The sequence below is a fragment of the Ambystoma mexicanum genome, chromosome 6q, assembly GCF_040938575.1.
Source record: "Ambystoma mexicanum isolate Mex_15411 chromosome 6q, UKY_AmexF1_1, whole genome shotgun sequence".
NCBI classification, from domain to species: domain Eukaryota; kingdom Metazoa; phylum Chordata; class Amphibia; order Caudata; family Ambystomatidae; genus Ambystoma; species Ambystoma mexicanum.
In genome coordinates, this window is record NC_090937.1 from 183,730,208 (window position 1) to 183,756,144 (window position 25,937).

The following is a 25,937-nucleotide window of genomic DNA, read 5'->3' on the forward strand; positions in this document are numbered from 1 at the left end:
GTCCTTTCAGACTTCTGGAGGGAAATCCCAAAGTTCCTCTAAAGGATTTGGAGGAGGTGCCTCGTCCTACCGTCAGCCCTGCCGCTTATCGGCCCAGGAGACCTACAGGGGCCGTGCCAAGTCTGGAGGTGGACCTCGTCACCAAAGCCTCCAAGGCAGCGCTTCGTTGTCGATTGAACTGACTGAAGTCTGGTCCCCCACCCGTGCACCCTGGTGGGAGGCTGGCTGGCGAACTGTCAGCATGTGGAAGACCATCTCCACTGACTGTTGGGTGCTGGACGCTCTCGCCCATGGTCACACCCTAGGTTTCCAACGGAAGTGTCCACGGATACCACCAGTGGCCCATCAGGAAAACCACGTCCCTCAGATGCTGCTGGAGGTACAGGACATGTTAGGAAAGGGGTGATCGAACTCGTCCCAAAGAGGCTCTGTATGTAATCTTAATTTTCTTGTCAGAAAGAAGACCAGTGGTTGGAGACCATTCTGGACCTCCGCCATCTGAACAAATAGATCAAGTCCCAAAAGTTTCAGATGGTGACTCGTCTGCATGTGTTAAGGCAGCTGGAAGAGGGGGATTTTCTATTGTGGCTGGACTTGGAAGATACCCATTTTCACATTCCTATACACAAGGAACACATCGTACCTGTGATTCATGGTTCAAGGACATGACCAGTTCAAGGCCCTTCCCTTTGAGTTGAAGTCAACGCCACGTGTGTTGACCAAGTGCCTGGCCACGGTGGCGCTGCGTCTACGAGGGATCCACGTGTATCTATACCTGGACGAATGGCTCATCCGGGTGAAGGAAATTGCAGTCGTCCACACAACGAAGACAGTCCAACTCCTGATAGACCTGGGGTTCTCGATAAACTTTGCAAAGTCCTGCTTGACTCCATCGCAGGACGCACTGGTTCTGGGAGCCCAACTCAACACAGTGGCGTGCCTGGTGACTCCGGAGGCGAGGATCGTGGCCATCTTGGGCATGGTACAACGGCTGTTGGCCTTGAAGGTTGCAAGGGTGAGGTCCATCAAGTCTCTCTCTACATGTTGTCGTGCATATACAACATTCGGCTGTGCAGGCTACAGATGCTCTCGCAGCAGGAGTTCCTCGGATACAAGTGGCAGGGAGCTTTGAGGACAAGAACATACTCAGAGTTTCCGTTGAGCGATACAGTGGTGGGCAGTGCACGCGCACTTGTCCGCAGGTGTGGATTTCCAGACCCCACCTTATCAGGAGACGGTCGCTACGGACGCCTCCCTGGAAGGATGGGGAGCGCACTTGGAAGTCTTCATGCAAGAGGCCTGTGGCTAGGGGAAGTCGTTACACATCGTGTTGGCACTGCAGGCAGTGTTTTGGGCACTCCAGTCCTTCCATCCCTCAAGGGCAAGGTGGTACAGGTCTTCTCTGACAACACAACCACGATTTTCTACATCCAGAAGCAGGAGGGTGGGGGGGTGATCCCCGGCGTGCTCCAAGGAGGCGCAGGACCTTTGGCACTGGGCCATAGCCCAGGGGAAGTTCCTCATCCTGTTGCTCCTAGCAGGAGTGATATTGCCAACTCTCAGCGGGGAGCTATGCTCTTGCCACAAGTGGCCACTTCGGCAGGACCAAGTGGAGCACCTGTTACACAGATGGGGCAATCCTGAGCTCTATCTGTTGGCGATGGCAACGAACACCAAGTGCCGGAGGTTCGCCAGCAGGTTTCCCCAGCCGGGCAGCATGGGGGATGCAGTCTTTCCCCTGGGATGGCCTGTTTCTCTATGCGTTGCTTCGAAATCAACTCCGACTATGCCGGATGATCCTCATTGCGACCAAGACCGATATGGTACCCGGACCTTCTGGACATGTCAGTGGCCCCTCCAGTGAAGCTTCCGGCAGTCACAGATGCTCTCGCCAGGGAAGGAGGTGCAATTCTGCACCACAACCGAGGATCGCTGAACCTGAAGGCCTGACTCCTGCAGCACTAGTTTGGGGACTGGATCTCCCTGCGGATTGTAAGGTGCTCACCAAGGCCAGAGCTTCATCTAATCTCAAATGGTACAGGCACAAGTGGATGAGGTTTACTGTTTGGTGCTGTACCCAGAAGATCGAATCAATGCTCCGCAGGTGCTTCTGTATTTGTTGTCGTTGGCCAAGGCAGGACTGGCCCATGCATCCATCAAGGTTCATCTGACGGCTATTTCCCGCTACACCAGATCTCATGGTCCATCATCCTTATGGTCGCATTGTTTAGTCAAGGAGTTTGTCAATGGATGATTTCGCTCACTCCCGCTGGGGAAGGCTACACCCCCCGGCGTGGGAGCCTAGTGTGTGGCTTAGTAGGCTCGAGGGGGCCCCCCTGTTCGAGTCTATGCATTCGGCGCCACTGAAGTTTTTGTCGGCAAACAGCTTTTCTTGTGGCCATCCCCTTCGCATGACGCGTGGGAGATCCAGGCCCTCTTGTAATCAACCTAATTTGACATTCCACGAGACCAGGGTGGTGCTACGGTTCTCCATCATGGAGTCTGGCATGGATTCACATGCTCATGAATATTCCCTGTCGTCAGGCTGGGAATTGTCGGTAAAGAAAAAATCATTATCCTATTCGTTTCTGATCTGTCTTTCTTAGTAACCAATCACTGATCTCTGGGTCATACTGCCCCCAGCCAATGACTGCCCTCTCCCTAAGCCCCGCCTCCGGCAGCCACCCCCAGGTTTTTACCGCACGCTCAAGTGTTGGGAGTCTTCGTGTTTAGCTTGAGTTTTTTACTGCGTTTTCACGCTTTTTCAGGAGTATTTCTCATTTTAATCGAGCCTCAAGCTCCACTGTTTCTACTTCCGATAACGGGGACCCGTTTCGGAATTCTTCTACACCCCTCAAGGGTGAAGTTTTTTGTCGAGTTTACACTTCTTGGAGGATTCCGGAAGATCTGCGGCCTACCTCAACATGGCCCAGGACAAAGGGAGCTTGACGCCCGGATACAAGCTGTTCAGGAACTGCCCTGAATGCGGATTATATAACATTTTCAAGGACGAGCATTTGTGATGCCTCTACTGCCTCTATGGGGACAAGACGCATGTGGAGAAGGACTGTGCGTTCTGCAAGAACCTTTCGGAACGGACCAAACGGATAGTCGTTCCCGCCTCGCCACCTGGCTGGAGAAGGGCACAGCAGGTGAGAAGGTGAAGAAGTCTGAGCGGGCTTCTAAGTCCTTTGAGGGCGCCCCGGCTACGGGGGACCAACAGAAGGCTAAGCACCGCGAGTCCGCGGGCTCTGGGAGTGCCGAAAGGTCAGGCTCTTCGGGTGGCAAGCAGGGCGCTACTTCCCCAGCACGTTGAACCATGAGCCAGCGCTCTGGTTCGGGGAAGAGGAAGTCTGAGAACCCGGGTAGGCCGCTGGAGCGGACCCGGTCCATCTCGAAGGGGGAGCGAGGTGCTGACCCCCTCCCCCCCCAAGGCGAAGGCCAAGGACGCACCTAAGGTGGTGAGGGCTTTGATCCACCCGGCTAAGGCCTCTACCGAAGTGCTCGCTGCGACCCTGGCGGAGCCGGCTGAGACTACGCCAATGGAAATGGCCTCTGGGCCCAGAGTATCCCTGCTGCTGCAGAGGGAATTCTCTTTCCAGCCCATCGCTAAGACCCCCATGAAGCCACTGGCTGAAAAAGAGGGGGGGGGTGGCAGGCAGTGGCCATTACAGACTCGGAATCAGCCTCTGAGGAGGAACTGGTGGTGACCGAGGGCCTCAACGAAAGGTCCATAGGCCTCAATGAGAGTTTCATAAACCTCAAGAGGTTCGAGAAGGGGGACGGTCCCTGCTGATGTGATCGAAGATGGCGATGACGAACCGGGCCCAAGGGAGCTGCCATCCCGTCCGTCGCAGCCATTGCCCGAGCCCCATGATAGCTCGGCAGCCATTTTGTTGGCAATACAATCCTTATGTACCGAGATGAGGGCAAGATTACCACGCACCCCGACGGAGGAGCCAGAACCAGGCCTGTCGGGAAGCCCTCCGAATAAGCGAAGGAGAGTCCACCCCGCTCCGCCCTTCGTGCCTGCGAGACCGGTGGACCCCCTCGCCGGGAGAGGATACGGGAACGGACTATGACGGCGGCGATGAAACAGTGGACATACCGGAGGCTCCGGAGTGTACTCAAGGTACTTCCTCGTTAGAAAGAAGACCATCCTGGACCTGCGTCGGTTAAACAAATACATCAAGGCGCAGAAATTAAGGATGGTCACCCTCCAGCACGTGCTTGGACAGCTGGAGGAAGGCGACTTCCTATCGTCGTTGGACCTGGAGGATGCTTACTACCACATCCCCATTCTAAAAAGGCACAGGAAGTTCCTCAGGTTCGTGGTTCAGGGACGCCACTACCAATTCAGAGCCCTACCGTTCGGATTAGTCGGCACCCAGGGTTTTCACCAAGTGCCTGGCACCAGTGGCGGCGCTTGCAAGGGATCCACGTCTATCCCTACCTGGACTGGCTAATCCGGGCAAGGTCAAGGGAACTCACCGTCGATCATACGGCGAGGACCGTCTGGTTGCTCACGGAGCTGGGGTTTGCCATCAACTACCCCAAATCCCACCTGGTTCCATCGCAAGTAGCACTGTTTTTGGGGGCGAAGCTCGATACAGTGGAGCAATCGGCCTCCCCTTCCGAGGAAGACCATCCTGGGCAGGTGCGGCACCTGTTAGCCACGGACGTGGCCAGAGTGAGGTCCATCAAGTCCCTTCTCGGGATGATGTCCTCATGCATCTACCTTGTGCCCCTTTGCAGACTTCGGAAGCGTCTGCTACAGGAGTTCCTCGACGCCCGCTGGTTTCAGGCGAGGGGCTGCTTCGAGGACAGGATCTCCCTCGACGAGGAGTTCGTCGGGTGATCCTATGGTGGTGCACCTGGGCTCACCTCACGACGGGCACGGACTTTCAAACCCTGGCGTTTCAAGAGACGGTGACTACGGACGCCTCTGGAGGGTTGCGGGGGGGCCCACACCGGAGATCTCCACGCAAGAGGCCTTTGCTTCCTGGAGGGGAGGTCCCTTCACATCAAACATCTTGGAGCTCCGAGCAGTGTTCTGGGTGCTCAAGTCGTTCCTCCCGTCCCTCAAGGACAAAGTGGTGAGGATCTTCACAGACAACACCACCACGATGTTCTACATATGGAAGCAGGGGGGCACCAGATCCCCAGCCCTATCCAAGGAGCCCCAGGATCTGTGGCACTGGGCCGTCGCCCAAGTGATGTTTCTGGTTCCCTTCCACGTGGCAGGAATAAAAAACACCATCGCCGACTCACTCATCCGGGAGCTGCGCTCGTGCCACGAGTGGGAACTGCACCAGGATCAAGTGGATCATGCGAGCCTATGCATTCGCCGCCTTTGAAGTTCCCGTCATGGAAGACGGCATTCCTCGTGGCCATCACCTCTGCACGACGAGTGGGAGAGATTCAGGCCCTATCTTGCAAGCCTCCATACTTGACTTTTCATGACAAGTGGGTGGTGCTGAGGACGCACCCCTCCTTCATGCCCAAGGTGCCGTCGGACTTCCACCTCAACGAGCCCTTGGTGTTACCAGTTTTCTTTCCGAACGCCTTTGACGCCGGCCGAGATGACTTTGCACTCGCTGGATGTAGCTAGAGCGCTGAAGTCCTATGTGGACCGCACGAAGAGTTTTCGGAAGACGTCACAACTGTTTGTGAACTTTGGGTCTGTGAATCAAGGGAAGGCTCTCTCGAAGACTTCCATTTCCAGATGGCTCTCCGGCTGCATCATGCATTGTCACCGGTTGGCAAACAGACCACTGCCCGGCCGTCCGAGCCCATTCGACCAGAGCGATCGCTGCTGCCACGGCGTTCCTGTCTGGTGGGCCCCTGCTGGACATCTGCAGGGCTGCTACAAGGAGGTCGACTCACACCTTCACAAGTTTCTACTGCGTCCATCGGGACTCCAGGGAGGAGTCAAGGGTCGGCCAAGTAGTGCTGCGCAACCTGTTCGCTTAAGGTGAGCCTGGTGAGAAGGTAATGTTAAGGTTGAGTTGTTGTATTGCTTAATGTTGAGCCTGTTGCCACCTCCCGTGGTTGTGCATGTGTATACTGCTATGTATTCCTTTATTCATGAGCATGTGAATCCATGCCAGACCCCATGCTGGAGAAGGAGTAAGTTACTTACCTGTAACTGTTCTCCAGCATGGGTCTGGCATGGATTCACATGCAAACCCTCCTGGGGCTCTTGGTCCTACTGCCACTTTACGTGCTACCAAATCTGGAGATGGCTGCCAGAGGGGCTTAGGTGGAGGGCAATCATTGGCTGGGGCAGTATGACCCAGAGACCAGTGATGGGTTGTTAGGAGAAAGACGGTTCATAAGTGACAGATTTTTCTCTTTACCAAGGCTTCCCAGATTGATGGGGGGGGGGGAGGGGATATTTGAGCATGTGAATCCATGCTATACCCATGCTAGAGAACAGTTACAGGTAATTAACGTGTTCCATCAGGAAAAGGATTGTCCGATTTGTACAATATTTGATAGTAATCCTGTAAGATCTCACTCATGTCCTCATCCTTAGTCGTGATCTGCCCTTGTTCATCCTGAAGCCTCAGAACTGTTCTATTCTTCGTTTTTAGTTTCCTTGCCAGAAGCTTAACTCCCTTGCTTTTATGTAGTAAGTGTTTTAGGTAAAGGAGCGCCTTGTTATGCAACATTCCTAATTGGCCCTGAATGTCTTGAAGCTTGTCTCTTCTTCTTAGTCGTATTCTTTGACATTTCCCCTTGGATCTTTTAGTTCCCCTCCAGCTCCACTTCCCACCTGCGCCTTTGTTGGTCTCTGCTCGCTTTTAGGGCTATCAAGTCCCCCCTCAAGACTGCCTTAAATGCATCCCATACTATACTGTGTCATTATCCGAAAAATGTACCCTCTGATGGAGTCCACTATGACAGTCTCGTAGGAGTTCTGCTGGGAACCTCCACTTCCATATTCCCCCCCCCCTCGCCGCTAGCATGCCCCATTATAAAAGTTGCAGTGACCAGGGCATGGTCCAAGACAGAAATTGATCCTATATAGATATCTTTTGACCTTGCACACTAAACCTGCTGAGGCCCATATATAATTCCTTGATGGTGAAGAATGAACCTGGGAGCAATGTGTATCAGAGTTTGTCCCTTTACCGCCCTCCACACAGAAGCGCCAGCATTTCCATTCTGTTTTTTAGGACACTTGATTGGGGGGGGTGGCTGTGCCCCGCTGGTTTGGTAGTGGTGTTCCTATCCAGGTGTTTGGGTCCAATGCAAAGTTGAGATCCCTTGCCATATGATTTCACCCCATGCAAAGTCTTCCAAATTGGACAGGACCTCTACAAAAATCCATCCTGATCGGTATTGGGGGCATAAGTCGAGGCCAGCGTTAATTTCCTATCTTATTATGTTCAGAAATAAATATTGCCTGTCCTTTGTCGTCCGTGTTCCCTACACCTTTATTCCCTGACGTCCATATTGCTATCATAACTCCCGGCTTCTTCTCCCCTACATTGGCTTGGTAAATTTGAGAGAAACATCTCATTCTCAAGTGGTTTGTCCAATTTCTTAATATGCGTTTACTGGTACATTTAAACTTCTGCTTTCGGCCCCCTCAGCAGGTGCTACACTTTTTTCCTTTTAATTGGAGCGTTTAGTCCCCTCAGGTTATACGTTAATACTTTTAATGTTGCCATCATGTTTGTACTCTTATGTCCAGTCCCCTTTCCTCCATACTGTATGGGCGTCCCTTCCAAGGGACGGTGGACGGAACCCTTTTGACCAGAAAAACCTTCTTCGCTCTTTAAATTTAGAGGCACGCAGGGGCACGCCCTTAAACCAGCACAATGGCCCGAACACTGGCAATACATCCCAGGTGGTGCCTAAACGCAGTTCTACTGACCCTCGGGTGGAGGGTGTCGCACCTACCGGGCCAAAGCCCGAGGAGCTGGGTAGGCCTTGTGATCCACACGCAAGAGTCTTGGACGAGGCTGTGCTCAGCAGGCTGAGCAACACGTCGCAGGCAGCATGACAATAAGTCGACCACGCCAGAAACGGGCACCATCCGCCATTCCACGAATTCGGCGAAGAACGAGTGTCCCGGTGGGACTGGCTTCAACCAGGTACGTGGCCTACAGTCTACCCTTCATTTGCACAAGGCAACTTTCCTTTGCGTCCATATGGACTGGTTATGCAGCGGCTCTGTCCCCCCGCTACCCAGTCGGTACCCCCCTGCCACATCTTTGGCCAGTGAGGAGGTGCTCTTTGAGAAATTCCTCGGCCTCATGAGGTCTCCTCAGATGGGGGGGGGGGGGGTGGGGGGAGGAGGAATCATCAGACAGTCAGGGAAGTCCTCCCCACCATGCTAGCGGCACCACAGACTTCCATCGGGGCCCTGGCTCCACAGCCAACTCTGCAACTGCTGCTGCCTCCTCAGCTTCTGGCTGCAGTTCCTGTACCCCTACCTCCGGCGCCATCTACTCCTCCAAGATCCTCCAGATCCGCAGGGTACGGACTAGGAGGATCCAGACATGCCATCCTCAGACGGGGCCTTCCATGAACCTCTTGCTGGCCTGGTGGCGTACCTGGCCTCCCCAACCCGAGGTCTAACAGCCGGCAGAGGGGGTTCTGGCTGAAGTCCTCACGAAACACTGCTCCGCCAACACAGGGATTCCACTGCAAACCGATGTAGTCTCCCTGGCCAAGAAGGGTTGGCTCAAGCCTCACTCGGTCCAGCCGGTCAATCGACACCTGGACGCCAAGTACAGGCAGATGGAGGGGGATACGCTCTTGCTCTCGACCCATCCTCCGCCACATTCCTCGGTGATCGCTGCAGCATCACTATACTCTAAGCCTGAGTCATCCTCAGCCGCCTCCTCTGCAGTGCTGCTAGGCAAGGAGAAGATCTTGGAGGCGTACGGCAAGAAGATCTACTCCAACGCCTCCTTGCACCTGCGTCAAGCCAACGCAGATGCCATGCTTGCTTCTGCCAACCAACAGTTATGGTGGGAAATTGCAGACTTCCTCCCGGAACTCCCCACCCAGTGCCAATCACGCTTTATGGCAGGGGTAGCGGAAGCCAAGCTTGTGGCGCATGACCTCATGGAATCCACAGTGGCTCATATCAATACCGCAGGCCGTGCCATCTGCATTGCCACAGACATGAGAACAGCCTGGCTCCGGGAAATTCAACCTAGATGTCCAGGAGCACATTCTAGATCAAATGTTCGAGGGGGACCTCTTCCACTCCTACAGGTGAAGAGCTGGACAAGGACAGTTCACAAACGGCGACGTCTTTATCCATTCTTACAAAGACCACGCCCAGTGCTCTGAAAAGGGTCGTACAGGAACGCAGATCCAGGCAGCTGGACCGCTTGCCGTCCCAGAGCCGGTGCAAACAAAAAGGAGGGAGGTGTCGGGGGGGGGGGGGGGGGGGGCGGGGGGGGGGGGGGGGTAGTGTAAGGGCTCTTTCCAGTCCCCCTCAACCTCCGAGGGAAAGAAGGCATGACACGCCCTTTCGGGTCCACATGTCTCCGGTGGGTGGCAGGCTTGCTCTCCACATTTCTGGCGCCAGAATTTCACGGACCCCTGGATCCTCTGCAGTATCCTCTGGGTACTGCCTACCCATCCCAGCCTCCTCCCCTTTTCCCCCTACACTCCCACAGGTTGGGACAGCAACTCTTTTGGCAGAGGTCCAGTCGCTCGTAGAGAGCCAGGCAGTAGAGGAAGTTCCAGCCTCCCAGTGAGGCTTTGGCTTCTACTCCAGGACTTAAGCCATTCAGAAGAAACGGGCAAACCTGAGAGTTGTGCTGGACCTGTCCACCCTCAACATCTCCTTACCCCTGCAAAAATTCAAGATGGTTACGCCAACTTTTATAGCGGAGACATTGGACAAGGGAGACTGGATGTGCTCCCTGGACCTGAAGGACGCGTACCTATACGTCCCGATTTGGCAGCCCCTTCGTTCTTTCCTACGGTTCAGGATCATGGACTACCATTTCCAATACAAAGTCCTCCCGTTTGGCCTCAACTCGGGCCCCAGGGTCTTTACCAGACTCATCAACGTTGTTGTGGCCCTCCTCAGAGCGCAGGGCCTCCATCTACCCATACCTTGACGACTGGTTTGTCAGGGCTACATCTCTGGAAGCGGTTCATCACTCTTCCCATGCCCTTATGAACACAGTGCATGACCTGGGCTTCTCGCTCAACCTCAAGTCACAGCTGCTCCCTACGCAGACTGACATTCCTGGGACTCATTTGGGACACGTGCTCTGAGATGGTTTTCCCGTTGGAAGACGAAATCTCGGCCATCAAAAGGGCAACCGGCCACTTCCTCAGCAGAGAGGTGACTGCAGCATGGTGCTAACATCTCCAGCGGCGGTCCTGTTAGCCGTGCGGCACACGAAACTAAGGATGAGAAGGCCTTGTGGAATCAGGAGCGGGGCACACAATCCGAGATGAACATTCTTCCATCTCTCCACCCAGACATAAATGGTGGTCCATGGACTACAACCTTCGGACGGGCAAGCCCTTTCAGCCGCCCCCTCCGCAGGCCACCATTACCACACACTCCTTCCTCGAGGGCGGGGGATCCACCCTGGCTGATCTCTCGGTCCGCTGCATCTGGACTCGACAGGAAAAGGAATACAACATCAATTGGTTGGAGTTGAACGCTTTCTGACTAGCGCTCGGAGCATTCCGCCCACTCCTGAAGGAAAAGGTGGTCCTCATCCAGACAGACAACTTGACAGCATGTACTACGTCAACAAGCAGGGAGGCACCAGATCCCCTCTGTGCAGACTGGCGATCAGCATGTGGGAATGGGCCTTGGAAAACGAATATACCTGGAGGCGGACAGACTCACCAGGCCGGGAGTGGACCATTATGAGTGGCAGCTAAACGACCTTGTTACTCAGATCTTCAGCAGGTGGGGTCATCCCACATGGATATCTTTGCCACCTGGCACAAGTGCCCCAGGTCGCATCCTGGCAAGGGCAGGGCCCCGGCTCGCTGGGTGACACTTTTCACCTACAGTGGACCGGCATGAAAGCCTACACCTTTCCACCCACTCCTCTGGTACACAGAGTAATTTGCAAGAAAAAGGAGTCTCACCGACTCCATCATTCTGATAGCTCCATTGTGGCCGGCCAGGCCATGGTTTTCGTAGTTCCTCAGCCTCTGAGGTCCCACGATACGCCTTCCGCCGGGCCCAGCACATCTTCTGTCACAGCAGGGAGGTAGCGAGGGGGGCAGAATCATCCACCACGTGCCAGGGAAACTAGCCTTCACAGCATGGTACCTGAGCAGATACCCTTAGGCACCTTAGCCTCTCACAAGTCAATCTGGAGATCACACAGGGCGCCAGGAGCAAAGCCACCAGGGCCCAGTACAAGAGCAAATGGATTAGGTAAAAAAGGAATTGACCCCTTGGCCTGCAATTTGGACGACGTGCTCTCCTTGTCAGCGCGACTCGCTCATTCGGGAGTACAGGTTGACACCTGCCATACATACCTTGCAGCCATTGGGGCGTACTGGACTCGGAGGAAGGCATTCTTTCCTCCTCCAACCCTATCGTCAAACATTTGACGGGTCTCGCTAGGCTCTACCCGCCCGTCAAGAGACCGCACCCGGTGTGGGACCTTAATTTAGTCTTGGGTGCGCTGGCGCACAAACCATTTGAGCCAATGGCATCTGTGGACATTAGGCTAGTCAACATCAAGACTGGCTTACTGGTCGCTCTTCTCGGCTTGCAGAGTTGGCGAGATTCAGGTGCTGGTCGCCTCTGACCATATACCACCTTTCACAAGGACAAAGTGGTCATGCGGACGCACCCGGTATTTCTGCCCGAGGTTCAATCTGCATTTCACCTGAAGAGGAAATAGTCCTTATTTCCCGATCCCAAGGATAATGCAGAGTGCTGCACTGCCTGGATGTCGGGCATGCCCTGAAATTCTACTTGGACAGGACCAAGGACTTCTGCAAGTCGGACGCCCTGTTAATCACATTCGGAGGCTTGAGGCCAGGCTACCAGGCCTCCAAGGCTTCCATATCCTGCTGGATGGTCGCTGCTTCAAGGAAGCATGAGTGTCAGTACAGGATGCTCCCGGCCAACATGCATGCCCACGCAGTCAGGTCCAAGGCAACGGCCATTGCATTCCAACACCATGTCCCTTGGCAAGTCAGAAGCAGGGCCGCCACCTCCCCTCCCCCCCTGCCCTCGGCTTTCTGCAAGCATTACTGTTTGGATGCCGGCTCTAGATCTGATGCTGCTTTCGGACAGGTGGTTCTCAGGAGCCTATTTGCTTACGCAGGGTCTCCCCGCCACCCTGGGGCTACATTCAGTTTCAATCGCCCATACAGTATGGAGGAAAGGGGATGGGACGTAAGTAATTAAGTTACTCACCGTAGTGACCAACATACTCTTAGTCCCCTTTCCTCCATACGTCCCACCAACCTTCCCCCCCCCGGTGTCATTGGGCAATCTTAAATCTATTGTCGACGCGTCAATGGGGACTGAGGTGTGGCGCCGGAAGGTGGAGTCTGGGCAGCACATGCTCCTGGGCTACTACGCCCCTGCACGCCTCTAAATTTAAAGGGGAAGGTTTTTTTTTTTTTCTGAAGAAAAGTTGTCTCCCGTCCCTTGGAAGGGACGCCCATACAGTATGGAGGAAAGGAGACTGAGTATGTTAGTCACTACGGTGAGTAACTTATAATTTTTGTCTTTCAGCCTTTAATCAGGTCCTCATTCCTCTGGCGCCACGCTCCTCCCCAGCGCGTGTCTACGTCCTTGGGCTTCAGCAGGTGTCAAACCTGCGAGGGGCTCTTCCCTATGTCCTACACCTACGTCCTTTGCCTCCACTGCCTTGGCCCCGATCATGGCTGGGAAGGTTGTACCGCGTGCAATGCACTTACTCTGCACGCTCTGAATAGGTTAGCCCGATGGAGAGAGCTCTTCAAACTATCTCCTCCAGAGGACTTGAACTTCGTTAGACACAAGTCATGGGCCAAGGTAGGGCCACCCTTCACATTAGCACCCCGAAAGGGCGATGCCTTTCCTAGGAAACATCAGAGCGGGAGGGGTCGTTCAGTTTCTAACACCAGCACAGGTACAGAGACTGTTTCAGCAACTGGCCGCCAGGCCGAGTGGTTGCTGGATACTACCGGTTAGGTTGCTGAGGGACCACAATGTTTTTACCTGGTGTCCACCCGAGGGGCTACACCCTACTACTAGACAAATGTCTGAGGGGGCACCTGTACGTAGCACTACCGGCGATGCAACAAACTTCACGACTCATACTAGGCCTAAAGCTCCGCCAGGAGTGCTAGAGGAGGCCGGGCACAGCCCATTAAGCACCACATTATTTGCCCAGGGCATGCAGCCAGACAAGATGGCCGTTCTTCCAACCCCACCACCCTGCACGGAGCAGGTGGGAGAATGAGTTTCAAAGTGGGACTGGCTTCACCAGGTATGTGGCCTACAGATTATCCTTCTACGTCGAATGTCAGATACACCCAGCATACAGGCAGAGTACGCCCAGGCCTGAGCAGCCTTTGAGTCCTGCTCTTCCACCGAGGCCACCTAGCTCCCCAACGGCCTGAGTTTTTTTTTTTTTTTTTTTTTTTTTTTTTTTTTTTTGAGAAAGTCATCACGCTTATGAGATCCCACACAGATGGAAGCCATCTTTCGGAATGCAATCGAACATGCTGCTGCCAGTCCCAGCACCCACGCCAGACCCCACGGGGCCCACACCTTTGCTGCCAGCCCCCAGGCGGTGCCATACCAGCCTCCGCAGCAGCCTCTGTCTCCGGTCAGCACACCTCGGCCTTTGACACCCACTACTCCTCCGGACCAGCACGACACCCTAGCGGACACTGATGTGGAGGACGACACCGACACTCCGTCCAAGGCATTCCGTGAACGGCTTGCTGGCCTGGCCGGGTACCTGGAGCTTCCACAACCAGGTCGAACAGCCGGAGGCGGGGCCGTCCTGGCGGAAGTCCTCACTCTACACCCTGTGGCTAGAACATGGATGCCGATGTAAAAGTATGTTGCAGCTTTGGCCAAAAAGGAATGGCTTAAACCCCATTTGGCACAGCCCACCAACTGGCGCTTCTAGACAAAGTACAGGCAATTGAAGGGGTTGGGGGGGGATACTCTTGCTGTCAGCACTTAACCACACTCCTCCATGATTGCTGCAGCCTCCATCTACTTGAAGCCGCAGTCTTCCTCCGCCACCTCGACTTCAGCCCTGCTAGCCAACAAGATGATCTTGGAGACTTAATGAAAGGTCTATTCCAGCGCCTCGCTGCACCTTTGTCAGTCTAATGCAGACGCCATGCTCGCAGTTGTTAACCAGAGGCTTTGGCAGGAAATAGACTTTGTTCCGGAACGTCCGGTGCACAGTAGGACACGCTTTAAGACGGGTCTGGCAGAAGGAAAGATGGTGGCTCAAGACATCATGGAGTCCAGTGGCGCATAGACACCTCAGGCCATGGCATCTGCATCGCGCTGATGAGTATTGCCTGACTACGTGCTATCAAATTCAACCTGGACGTACGGTAATTCGTATTGGACCTTCAATTTGTGGTATTGACCTTTCATTCCACCACTGAACTTGATAAAATTTCAGACCGCAAAATTCTGATCTATCCTCACAAAGTTCACGGCCAAGACTTACAGCCAGACGCACCAGCGTTCCAACAAGGGGTGGGCCTTTGGCGGGTTACGGGGCTTCCAGGTACGTCGGTCCAGGCAGCTGGACCGGTATCAGTCAACACTGCCGCAAACAGCACAAGCCTCAGGGGGGGAAAAAGGCATGACCCTCCCCTCCGGGTCCACGTGTCTCCGGTGGGGGGGCAGGTTTGCCCTTAACGCACAGTATTGGTGCACGAGGTTTGCAGACCCCTGGATCCTGTCAGTAGTGTCCACGGGCTAACGCCTACCGCCCCCCCCCCCCCCCCCCCCTCAGATTCGGATAACCACTCTATTGGCGGAAACTCACTCCCTCGTCCAGTGGAGCAGTCCTAGTCTCCCAGCTGGTCATGGGCTTCTACTCCAGAATTTTCTCCATACACAAGAACCAGGCATGTCTGAGTTGTGTTGTTCTTATCCACCATCAACCTTTCCCTACCGCTTCAAAAGTTCAAGATGGTCACCCAAGCGCTTATTGTGGAGACACTGTGCGGGAGATTGGCTTTGCTGCCTGAATCTGAAGGGCGCATACCTACACCTCCCGATTTGGCAGCCCCATGGGTCCTTCCTGGGGTTCAGGATCATGGGCTTCCACTTCCTAGGTTTTACCATCTGGCCTCAATTCAGCCCCCATGGTCTTTATCAGACTTACGAATGCAGCGGCAGCCCTTCTCAGGACTCTGGGGGCACCATGTCTATCCGTATATAGACTGGCCCGTCAGGGCGGTCCAGCACACCACCACCCTCAAGAATACGCTACACGAATTGGGATTATCCATCAATCTCAAGAAGCTGCAGATGGAGTTGACGGAGTCTACTGTTCCTGGGCCTCATATGGGATACGAACTCCGAGTCTTTCCCTCGGCAACAAAAGAATAGCCATCAAGAGGTCCATGAGTCATGTTATGTCAACAGAGGTGACATCAGCGTGGTGGTACAAGCACCTCCTGGGTATCATGGCGGCATGTCGTCTTGCAGTACACCAGGCTAAAAATGAGATTCTGATGCTTGTTAATCTGCTTAGAATCACATGCTGTGCATATAGTCCGACATCCAGTGGTAACCGCAGAGTATTGCATCTTGTCTTTCCGGGACCGAAAGGGGATGTCAGCATAGGCTTGTCTGTAACACTATCCCTATAGTGATGTGTAGTGTACCCAAAGTCCCTCACGTGTCGAGGTACCTCAGATTGTTTTTTTTCTGCCCAGATAACTGGTCGCCCTATAGCGGAGCATTTACAAAAGACATTGTTTTTCTTATACCGACTTGTCGGTTATTCTCTAAGTCACTTCGGTCACAAGAACATCTTCGACGAAGACTGCGGGGGATTCGCCTACAGCTGTGGATTTCAGCGCATAAGTTCCAGCGACTGGATTTTACATGTGGTTGTGCCCTCTGGCCAACCTGTACAGTAGGGAGAGTGCGGTCGGGGTGGCCATGTTGTCGGTATGTCTTTCCTCCTTCCCCCTCTTCCCCCTCTTTACCCTTTTTGTCTGGTCATCTTTCCCTTTAGCTATGGAAAGGACTCCTTTTAGATTCTGCCTTAAGTGTAGGGTCAGATATCCTTGGAAGGACGAACACAGGACGTGCAACGCCTGTCTCCCCCCCTAGAGCATGACGAAAAGCAGTGTACGGCCTGTAAACTCATTCGGCCAAAGTCCCTAAAGGAGCAACATGTAAAGTGGTGGGCCGCGTACAGTATATCGCGGGTGGAACCCCCTTCTCCTCTCTCCTCCCCCCCCCCCCCACCCCCCCACACCCGCTGAGTGACTCGGGCACCTCGGATGACCAAACATCCATTGCGGATGTTATAGACCTCAAGGCGGACATTCTTTGGTCCTCCACACCTGTCCCCGACCCTTTAAGGCCTGACTCTGCTCTCACTACAGGGACAACACCCGGCGACGGGGGCATGCAAACACATCACACTAAGACAACCTCTACACCGTTTTCGACGTCTTTGTCGAAAAAGGTGAACGCGCCAACAGGTCCACCGAAAATTTCACCGGTTTTTTTGGATTGCTCGGATCCAAAGCCTTCCCCCACATCCGCAGCAGCATCTTGCAACTGGGCAACCAAAACTAAGTAAGGGTGCTACTCCTAAAACTTCACACGTTGAAGCGCGGAAATCAGACGGCCGCGGTAGGCCCGAAAACTTCGACTTGGCCTCTACCTGAGAAACCAGCCGCTAGGCCCCCTAGCGCTGCAAAGGTAATGCACCTACCGATAGACCATCGGAACAACTGTCTCATGCGGATTCGGTGATTATCGAAGACAGCATCGAAAGAATTACAGCGGCGGTGGGTCTTAACCGGTTCCGCCTGAAGTCATGGGACAAGCCGCGGAAAAATCTTCCAATGCGGTTTGGCATCACGATTCTTACGATACATATGAAGATAGTCCAGAGCCTCTTTCCGACACCCTAAGACTCTTCGGTGCTGTAGGGCAGAAAACTTGTTTTTCCACCCGTAGGCCCTCTGAATGGACTAGAGAAATTGGAAGGGTGTATGTATTGGCTGGAGAAGATTATCAGTTTTTCTGATCATCCATCTCCAAAAAGGTCTTGTATAATGCCTAACCTTCATTTTTCCATCTTTTTGAAGATCAGTCTTCTGTCCCCATCCAGCAGGAAGATAATGTCCACATATAGGGACATTTATAATGAAGCTTAATTTCTGCAGAATTATGAGGAACAGCAGGGTACCACAGACAACTGGGAAGAAACCCAGCAGGAAGGAACAGACCCATGGACAAAGCAAGATCAGGACACTGTGTGCCTAGATTCTCCTCCGGCTCGCCAGGCCTCACCTGTAGATGACCAAATGGCCTTCAACTCCATGTTGAAAAAAAGCAGCTGAACACTTTAAAATCTCCACTCAAGAAGCTGTGCTTGAGCAGGATTTTGTGGAGGATATCCTTAAGGAGAAGCCTCCATCTAGCCAAGCCATCCCCCTCCTTAATTCTATCAAGAGAAGGTTGGCCCCCTCATTGGTATCACCAGCTGAATCTCTGGCAGTGAACCCAAGAGTGGAAACTATTTCGCCCTTCCGACCCTCTATACATCAGAGGGCACGTCATGCCAGATTCATTGGTAGTCACTTTCACCCGGAAAAGGGCAGGAGTACCCCTTGCAATGGTGAAAAAACCTCTGGACAAGGAATCCAAAAGACTGTGCTCTAGGCAAACAAGTCACTTAGGTTGCTGCATACACTACGTGGATTGCTAATACCACACTATTTGCAAGCTATGCTGACGCTTGGTGGCACCTGCTCCAGGAAAGTCTCCAAGAGGTTCCTGAACCCACCAAATCCAAGCAATTGTAATCGAGGGAAAACAAGTTAACCAGCATGTGATCAAAAACACCCTGGACACTGCTGAAACAGCAGGCAGGTCTCTGGCCCAAGGGACCCTACTTAAGACACGCTTGGCTGCGTACTTCCAGGTTTTAAACCAGCGACACGCCTCCCTCATCAATAAGCCCATTGAGGAATCTAATCTCTTGTGGACCCCCGCCCCTCCCCGGGAGAGAGAATTCTCGCTTGTCCCTTCGAGGGCAAGCCGTGCTGGTCAAAACTATGATGGTACGAGGAACTTTAACACAGGCCAAACTTGGGGAAGCCCCGCATACTAACCTTCAAGGGGTCAAACGCTGCAGAGGTAGAGGCCCCAATCCCAGAGGAGCCACAGCCTCTGGTCAGAAATGACCAACGGGTCCCCTCCCATGTTACCCCGGTCGGGGGGGCCATTAACCTCTTTCCTCATGGCATGTGAGGGGATAACTTTAGACCAGTGGGTCATAAAGACGGTCGCCCACAGGTACTGCGTGGAATTTGCCCGACCTCCACAATTCAGACCGCCGCGCTCACGGCGCCTTTCACCGGACCATCTGGAGATCCTGAATCAAGAGGTGGAAGCACTGCTGGGAAAGGACGCCGTAGAAGCCATCCCTTTTCAGGTAAACAAGGGTATTTATTTGGTGTACTTCCTTGTACCCAAAAGGACCTCACCATGCGCCCTGTTTTAGACCTGCAGACAAGTTAATAAAACCCCAGAGGTTTCACGTGGTAACACTACAGGAGGTGATCCCATTGCTGAAACAGGGCGACTACATGGCAACATAGGACATGAAAGATGCATAGTTTCATTTTTCAATGTAGCCAGTGCACAGAAAATATCTAAGGTTCATGATGGAGGCATTACCAATGCAAGGTACTCCCCTTCGGCATCGCCTCAGCGCCAAGGGTGTTAACCAATGTCCTGGCAGTGGCTGCAGCACACCTGCGCAGACTGCCGGTCCCAGTTTACCCTTACCGCACCGACTGGCTCATCACGGGGGACTCATTCGACGCATGTCTTTCAAGCACCCAAAAAACAGATCTTCAGTCTGGGTTTCTCAATAGAAAAAGCCAGTCTCGTCCCCAGTCAAAACAATTTCTGGGAGCTCTAATTCAGACTGAAGACTGTCTCGTCTTCCCCTCCAACTAGAGGGTTCAGAACATGCTTTTCAGATCCCTCAATATGTGGCCAGTCGGGAGGTGTAACGGTGCTCAAGGCCATGCGCTTGCTAGGAATTATAGCGTCATGCATATACTTGGTTCCCAATGCATGGCTGCGCATGTCCCATGCAAGAGTGGCTCAACAGCCAGTGGCGTCAGGCCAGCGGCCAATTGGAAGATCTGGTAGTTGTCTTGCCAGCCCTCATTCTCTCTGCAGTGGTGGTCAAGAGAGAACCTCTTGAAGGGGAAGACCTTCACCACCCCTGCAGTGGAAGCCATTCTAACTACAGATGCATCTCTCACGGGGGGGGGGGGGGGCCCCTCACCTGCTTCAGCAGACAGCGCACGGAGTGTGGTGCCTTCAAGTAGCATCCAACCATATAAACTTACTGGGGCTATTGGCAGTGTTCAAGGCTTTGAAGGCCTTTCAGGTGCAACTACAAGCGAAGAAGGTGCCGATTCTAACGGACAGTACTACAGCCATGTATTACCTGAACAAACAGGGGGGCACTCACACTCCAGGGCTATCCAAGCTGTCCCAGAACATTTGGATATAGGCTCTCAAACACGATGTTTGTTGTCCCAACATGTTCCAGGGGAACACCATCTTCTGGCAGACGTGCTCAGCAGAGATTTCCCTCTGGCTGAAGAAAAGGAATGGCTGCTACACAAAGACATTGTGTCCGTCTTTGTAGAATGGGGTTTCCCAGAGATCGACCTGTTCGCTACTCAGAACGCCAAATGCCAAGACCACACTTCCAGTTACCCCAGAACTGATCCAAGGGGAACGGTCTCTGGATAACCTGGCCAGGGAAATTTGTCTACGCTTCCTTCCCCACCCACCCCTGACTCCCTTTCTCAGCAAGATGGTGCACAAAGTACAGCAGGAACCAGTTACCATGATACTGGTGGCCCCCATGTGGGCCCACCAACCCTGGTTCGTTCACCTGATGGAAATGGCCCTGCCTGTACAACATGTTGTCTCAGGACCGTGGGTGTAGGGTGTGGGAGACCCTACACCCATGTCCACAAACTCTGAACTTGGCAGCTTGGCTCCTGAGGTCATAGTTTGGACACCTACAGCTCATTCAGAGGTGCATGGACATACTCGGGGAAGCTAGGAAACCGAACACAGGTTATTGCTATGCCAGCAAATGGACACATTTTGTCATCTGGTGCAATTCCAGGGGCATCGATCCCATCGATTGCTCACCCACACACATTGTGCTGTAACTAACCCATCTGTTGGATACAGGGTTAGTCTTCAATTCCCTAAAGGTTCATCTGGCTTTCTGGCTGCTCTGTCAGCCTACACCACATCACAAAGTGTTGTGGTGGAAGATACTGGTGATTAAAGCCTTTATGGAAGGGGTTAAGAGGATTTGTCCTCCCATTGCTCACCCAGCTGCGGGATGGGACCTAAATGTGGTTTTGACCATGCTCATGGGCGCTCCCTTTGAGCCTATGCATAAAGCAAGTCTGAAAGACCCGACCTATAAAACGGCCTTCCTAGTGGCTATCACTTCTATTAGAAGGGTTAGCGAACTACAGGTGCTTCCTGTTCCAGACCCCTTTGTTACAGTCCACAGGGATAAGGTATTTCTGCACACTTACCCAGATTTGCGCCTAAATTAATCTCGAAGTTCCATGTGAACCAATCGATTGAACTACCTAACTTTTTCCAGAATCCCACTAGCATGGCCGAAAGAAGCCTGCACACACTGGATGTGCGCAGGACAGTCATGTTCTACCTGGAAAGAACTAAACCACTGAGGAAAACAAATGTTTAGTTTCAGTGGCAGCTGGTAGAGAAGGGGATCCCGTCTCTAAATTGGCTATCTCAAGGTGGATTGTCAAATGCATCACACTACTACACTCTTGCTAAGAGAACCGCCCTTCAAGCCTAGAGCACATTCTACTCAGGGCAGCATTCATTGCAAATGTTCCCCGGGAGTCCATTTCAAAGCGGCAACCTGGAGTTCTGTACACACCTTTACAAAACACTCATTCTAGGTCTGATTCTCAGGTGGGACAAGCAGTACTAAGACATCTTTTCTCTACTGTTCCTTCTCACAACCCACCTCCAACTCCGGGTACTGCTCGCTAGTCTATGCACAGCATGTGATTCTAAGCAGATTAACGAGCATTAGAAGACCTGCATTACTTAGGTAACAGCATTTCTGATTTGTATCTGCTTAGATTCACATGCACCCTCCCCGCTCGTGGTGGACAGAACATATGTCTTACTACTTTCTCTTATGTACTCACTCACTATAGCCTTGGGCTCCCTCATGGCAGAAAAAATACAATCGGAGGTACCCCGGCACGTGAGGGATTTTGGGTACACTACACGTCACGATAGGGATAGTGTTAGACACGCCTATGCCGACGTCACCTTTCGGTCCCCGAAAGACCAGATGCAATACTCCGCGGTTACCACTGGATGTTGGACTATATGCACAGCATGTGAATCTAAGCAGATACAATCAAATGCTATTATGGCAAGTAATGCATGTCTTACCGCTGCACTTCGCAGCCTCATGGAGTCCAGAGGGGTTCCCACGTGGAAATTGTCAGCATTCCTCCTTTTTTCCACCAGGACCTTGTCTGGTGGAGCACAGACTGCAACTTGAGGATAGGTGGGCCCTTCAGTCAACCAGCAACGCAGATTACCATCACCACAGACTCTTCCTTGGATGACTGTGGAGATACCCTGGACAACCACAACTTGCAGAGTTTGGTCTCTTCAGGAACAAGATGCCCATATCAACTGGTTGGAGCGGAGGCCATCTGGCTTGGTCTCGAGGCCTTCCTGCCCCAAATCAGTGGCAAGATTATCTTCATACAAACGGACAACTCCACCAGCATGTATTACATCAACAAGCAGTGTGGCACCAGGTCTCCTCTATGCACCCTGGCGGTCAGCATCTGGGAATGGGCTCTGGCGAACGACATGCACTTGACAGCGATCCACCTCCCGGGGGAGTTAAACCTGAAGGCGGACAGGCTCTGCAGGCTGGTTGCAGACAGTTACGAATGGCAGTTGAATGGCCAGGTCCTTCAGGAAATCTTCAACAGATGGGTCATCCTCAGGTGGACACCTTCCGCTGGACCTGAAGGACGCGTCCTTAAACATTCCAATCTGGCAGCCCCATCGTTCTTATCTATGAATCGGGATCATGGGCTTACATTTCCAGTACAAGGTGCTTCCTTTCAGCCTCAACTCGGCCCCCAGGCTCTTTACCATGCTGGTGAATACACTGGCAGCCCTCCTCGGGTCGCAGGGCCACCACATCTACCCGTACCTTGACTGGCTCGCCAGGGTGACCTCGCTCGAAGCGGTGCGCCACACCTCCCATGTTCTTATGAACACACTGCACAAGCTGGGTTTTTCACTCGACCTGAAGAAGTCGCAGCTGCAGCCTATGCAGATACTGACCTTCTTGGGGCTCATCTGAGATACGTGCTCCGAGAAAGTTTTTCCTTCAGAGGACACGATCACAGCCATCAAGAGGGCCACAGCACACTCCCTCAGCAGAGAAGTGATTTCGGCCTGGTTCTGCCAACACCTACTGGGTCTCATGGCAGCAGTCTTCTTGGCCATCACCCACATGAGACTCAGGATGAGGCTACAGCTGCACTTATCTTGGAACCAGGGGCTATTCTCCCAGTCGGAGATAAACGTTCCTATGTTGCTTTACCCGGGCCTCACATGGTGGTCCCGGAACTGCAACTTGCGGATGGGCAAGCCTTTCTGGCAACTTACCCACAGGTCACCATCACCACAGACTCCTCTCTCATGGGTTGGCGGGGGTGGAGGGGGGGCCCAACCTGGACCCGGCAGGAGCACCACATCAATTGGCTGGAACTGAAAGCCTTCCGGCTGGCGCTCCGAGCCTTCCTTATGGGTATCGAGGGCAAGGTCGTCCTCATTCAGACCAACCACTCGACCTGCATGTTCTATGTCAACAAGCAGGGAGGACTGGCAGTCAGCATGTGGGAATGGGCCCTGGAGAACATCTACTTCACGACAGTCCACCTGCCGGGGAGATCCAACCTGGAGGCAGACAGGCTCGGCAGATTGGGAGTGGACAACTGAGTGGCAGTTGAACGACCTAGTACTGCAGGAGATCTTCTACAAATGGGGACTGGGGACACCCCCAGGTGGACCTTTGCCTCCTGGGACAAAAGGAAGTGCCAACTGTTTGCCTCCTGGCAGGGTCGGGCCCGGGATCCCTGGGCGATGCGTCCCACAGTTGGTGGGACGGAATGATAGCATACGCCTTTGCATGTACCTTGGTCGACGTGCTCTCCTTCTATGTGCACCTCGCCCATTCAGGCATGCAGGTAGACACTTACCTGGCAGCCATTGGGCTTACAAAAGCTCTGAGGAGATCCTCTTCCAACCCAATTGTCAAACATTTGATGGGACTCCCCAGGCTCTACCCGCCCATCAAGTGGCTGCACCCTGTGTGGAATCTCAACAATTTTGGGTGGCCTGGTGCACACACAATTTGAAACAATTGTGTCCGGACATCACCATTAAGACGGCCTTGCTAGTTGTCCTCAACTCGCAGAATTGGCGAAATGCAGGTGCTTGTCGCCTCCGCCATATACTACACTTCACAGGGTCAAAGTAGTCCTGCGCACACACCCAGCATTCCTACCAATTCTGCACTGCCTTGATGCCGGGCGTACCCTGATATTCTACTTCGACAGCACCAAGGGCTTCCGAAGTCGGACACACACACCTTTGGCAGATCAAGACTGGGGTATCGGGCCTCCATAGCCTGTTTGATGGTCTCATCAAAGAAGCTTACAAGGAACCGCATAAGCCACTGCCGGTCAACATGCACGCGCATGCGGTCGGAGCCAAGGCAACGGCCATCGCTTTCCAGCACCCTGGCAGGTCTTGAGCAGAGCGGCCACATGACATGGGCCTCCCCTTCGACTTTCTGCAAGCACAGCTGTTTGGATACCTGCTCTAGATCAGACGTGGCCTTTTGGAAAGGTGGTTCTTAGAATCCTGTTTGCTTAAGGAGGGTCTCCTCTCCACCCTGGGCTACACTCAGTTGTAATTGCCCATGCAGTTTGGAGGAAAGGGTACGGGACGGAAGAGTAATTATAAGTTACTCACCTTCTTAGTCCTTAGTCCCCTTTTCTCCATAACGTCCCAGTATTCCCCCCCCCCCCCATAAAACTGGTGTCATTAGGCAATGTTAATCTATTGTCGACGCGTCAATGGGGACTGAGGTGTGGCGGTGGAGTCAGGGCTGGTCATGCTCCCTGGTCCGCACCCCTGCGCCTCTTAATTTAATGGGGGAAGGTTTTTTCTGGTGAAAAGGGTTCAGTCTCCTGTCCCTTGGAAGGGACGCCCATGCAGTATGGAGGAAAGGGGACTAAGAGTACGTTAGTCACTATGGTGAGTAACATATAATTTTTTCAGCCATGCTGCCCAACTACTGTTACTGGTGACAACTACTCATGCTCTTTTTGATCCTGGAGCTTAGAATAAAGTATTGATTTATCTAATGGGAAGTGACTGCATTGGGACTCTAAAATTGAGTTGTATCGCTGATGTTTTCCTTTGCCTTACTTGCCATATGATTTTTACTTTTGGCAGGAATGAGAGATGGTCAGAAGATTACTTTCCATGGAGAAGGTGACCAAGAACCAGGTTTGGAACCGGGAGACATAGTAATTGTTTTGGATCAAAAGGATCATACTTTATTTACCAGGTAAACAGCTGTCTTCCTACTTGAGAAAATGATGGCAGAAAAGACAAGTTGCTCCTGCTTCAGCGCTGAGTCATATCCCTTTTTACTTTTGTCCCTAGTAGTTTAATGGTTTTTAATTAAAGGTTTTCCCTTACTAGTGTTCTCGATAAAGATGTTCTTACTAATGTGCTCACTGGTAATGTTCTCAATCATGGGCTCTTCGTTGATCTTTATAAACCTGAATAATCTTCATCTTGGGATGAGACCTCAAATTTTTTATGTAAAGAAAAAATCCTTGTAAAAATTAATAATTTCATCGAATTTAATCCTTCTGTATCTGCTCAGTTAACTTTGTGTTTTCTCCTATTAAAAGCCTGTATAGGAAGACTCCATAAAGAAAATGGAACAAATGGCTTCATGGGCAGCAACCAATAGTTTCAGCATGCAGTAATGGAAATGGAACAGTTTCTTTAAGGCAGAGAAGTCCGAAGGCCTCACAATGCACCCTAGTGGCTATTTTTAAGATTGTATCGTTTATCCTGCTTCATGTTGGACATCCGCCTCAAAGCAGGATACCCAGTATGTTTGAAGCCAGTCCATTGTTCCCCTCCCCCTTCTAAGGAAAGACTAAGGAACACACCCAGAGCTCTTTTGACTGGACGTTTCTTGTCTTCTGTTTAAAACGTTCACTTGGTATGGTATTTATTTGTAAAGCGCCTACCCACAGCAAGTGTTTCAAAGCGTTTAAGGATGGAGGAAACAAGTGTAAATTCAGAACCCTTGAATTTAGGAACGATGCAAGTCTGCACAGGCAGAGTGGGTGCATGGAACAAGTTAATATAATACAATTAACAGTGTAGATGACTGCAAATGGGTCTGACGACAATTCTGCAGTTTTTCCAAGTGCATTGAGGCGACACCATGCAAGGAGGGGAGACGAGGGAAGAACAGATTATCTTCAAGGCATGGCGCATTCAGATCGACCAAGTGCGCAGACAGCTGCAGGAGAGGTTGAGGGAGACAAGTGCACGGGAGGGTGCCGTGGGGTCT

The 25,937-nt window shown here is 52.7% G+C and overlaps 1 protein-coding gene across 2 annotated transcripts in view; it reads left to right on the forward strand.

Annotated features, from left to right (window-relative positions):
• Nucleotides 1-25,937, forward strand: part of DNAJA1 (DnaJ heat shock protein family (Hsp40) member A1) — a 344,000-nt gene that overhangs the window by 183,382 nt on the left and 134,681 nt on the right. For both annotated transcript variants that reach the window (XM_069630610.1, XM_069630611.1), the window contains exon 6: nucleotides 24,794-24,908. In XM_069630610.1, coding sequence (XP_069486711.1) covers nucleotides 24,794-24,908 — 115 coding nt within the window. The remainder of the gene's footprint in view (nucleotides 1-24,793; nucleotides 24,909-25,937) is intronic.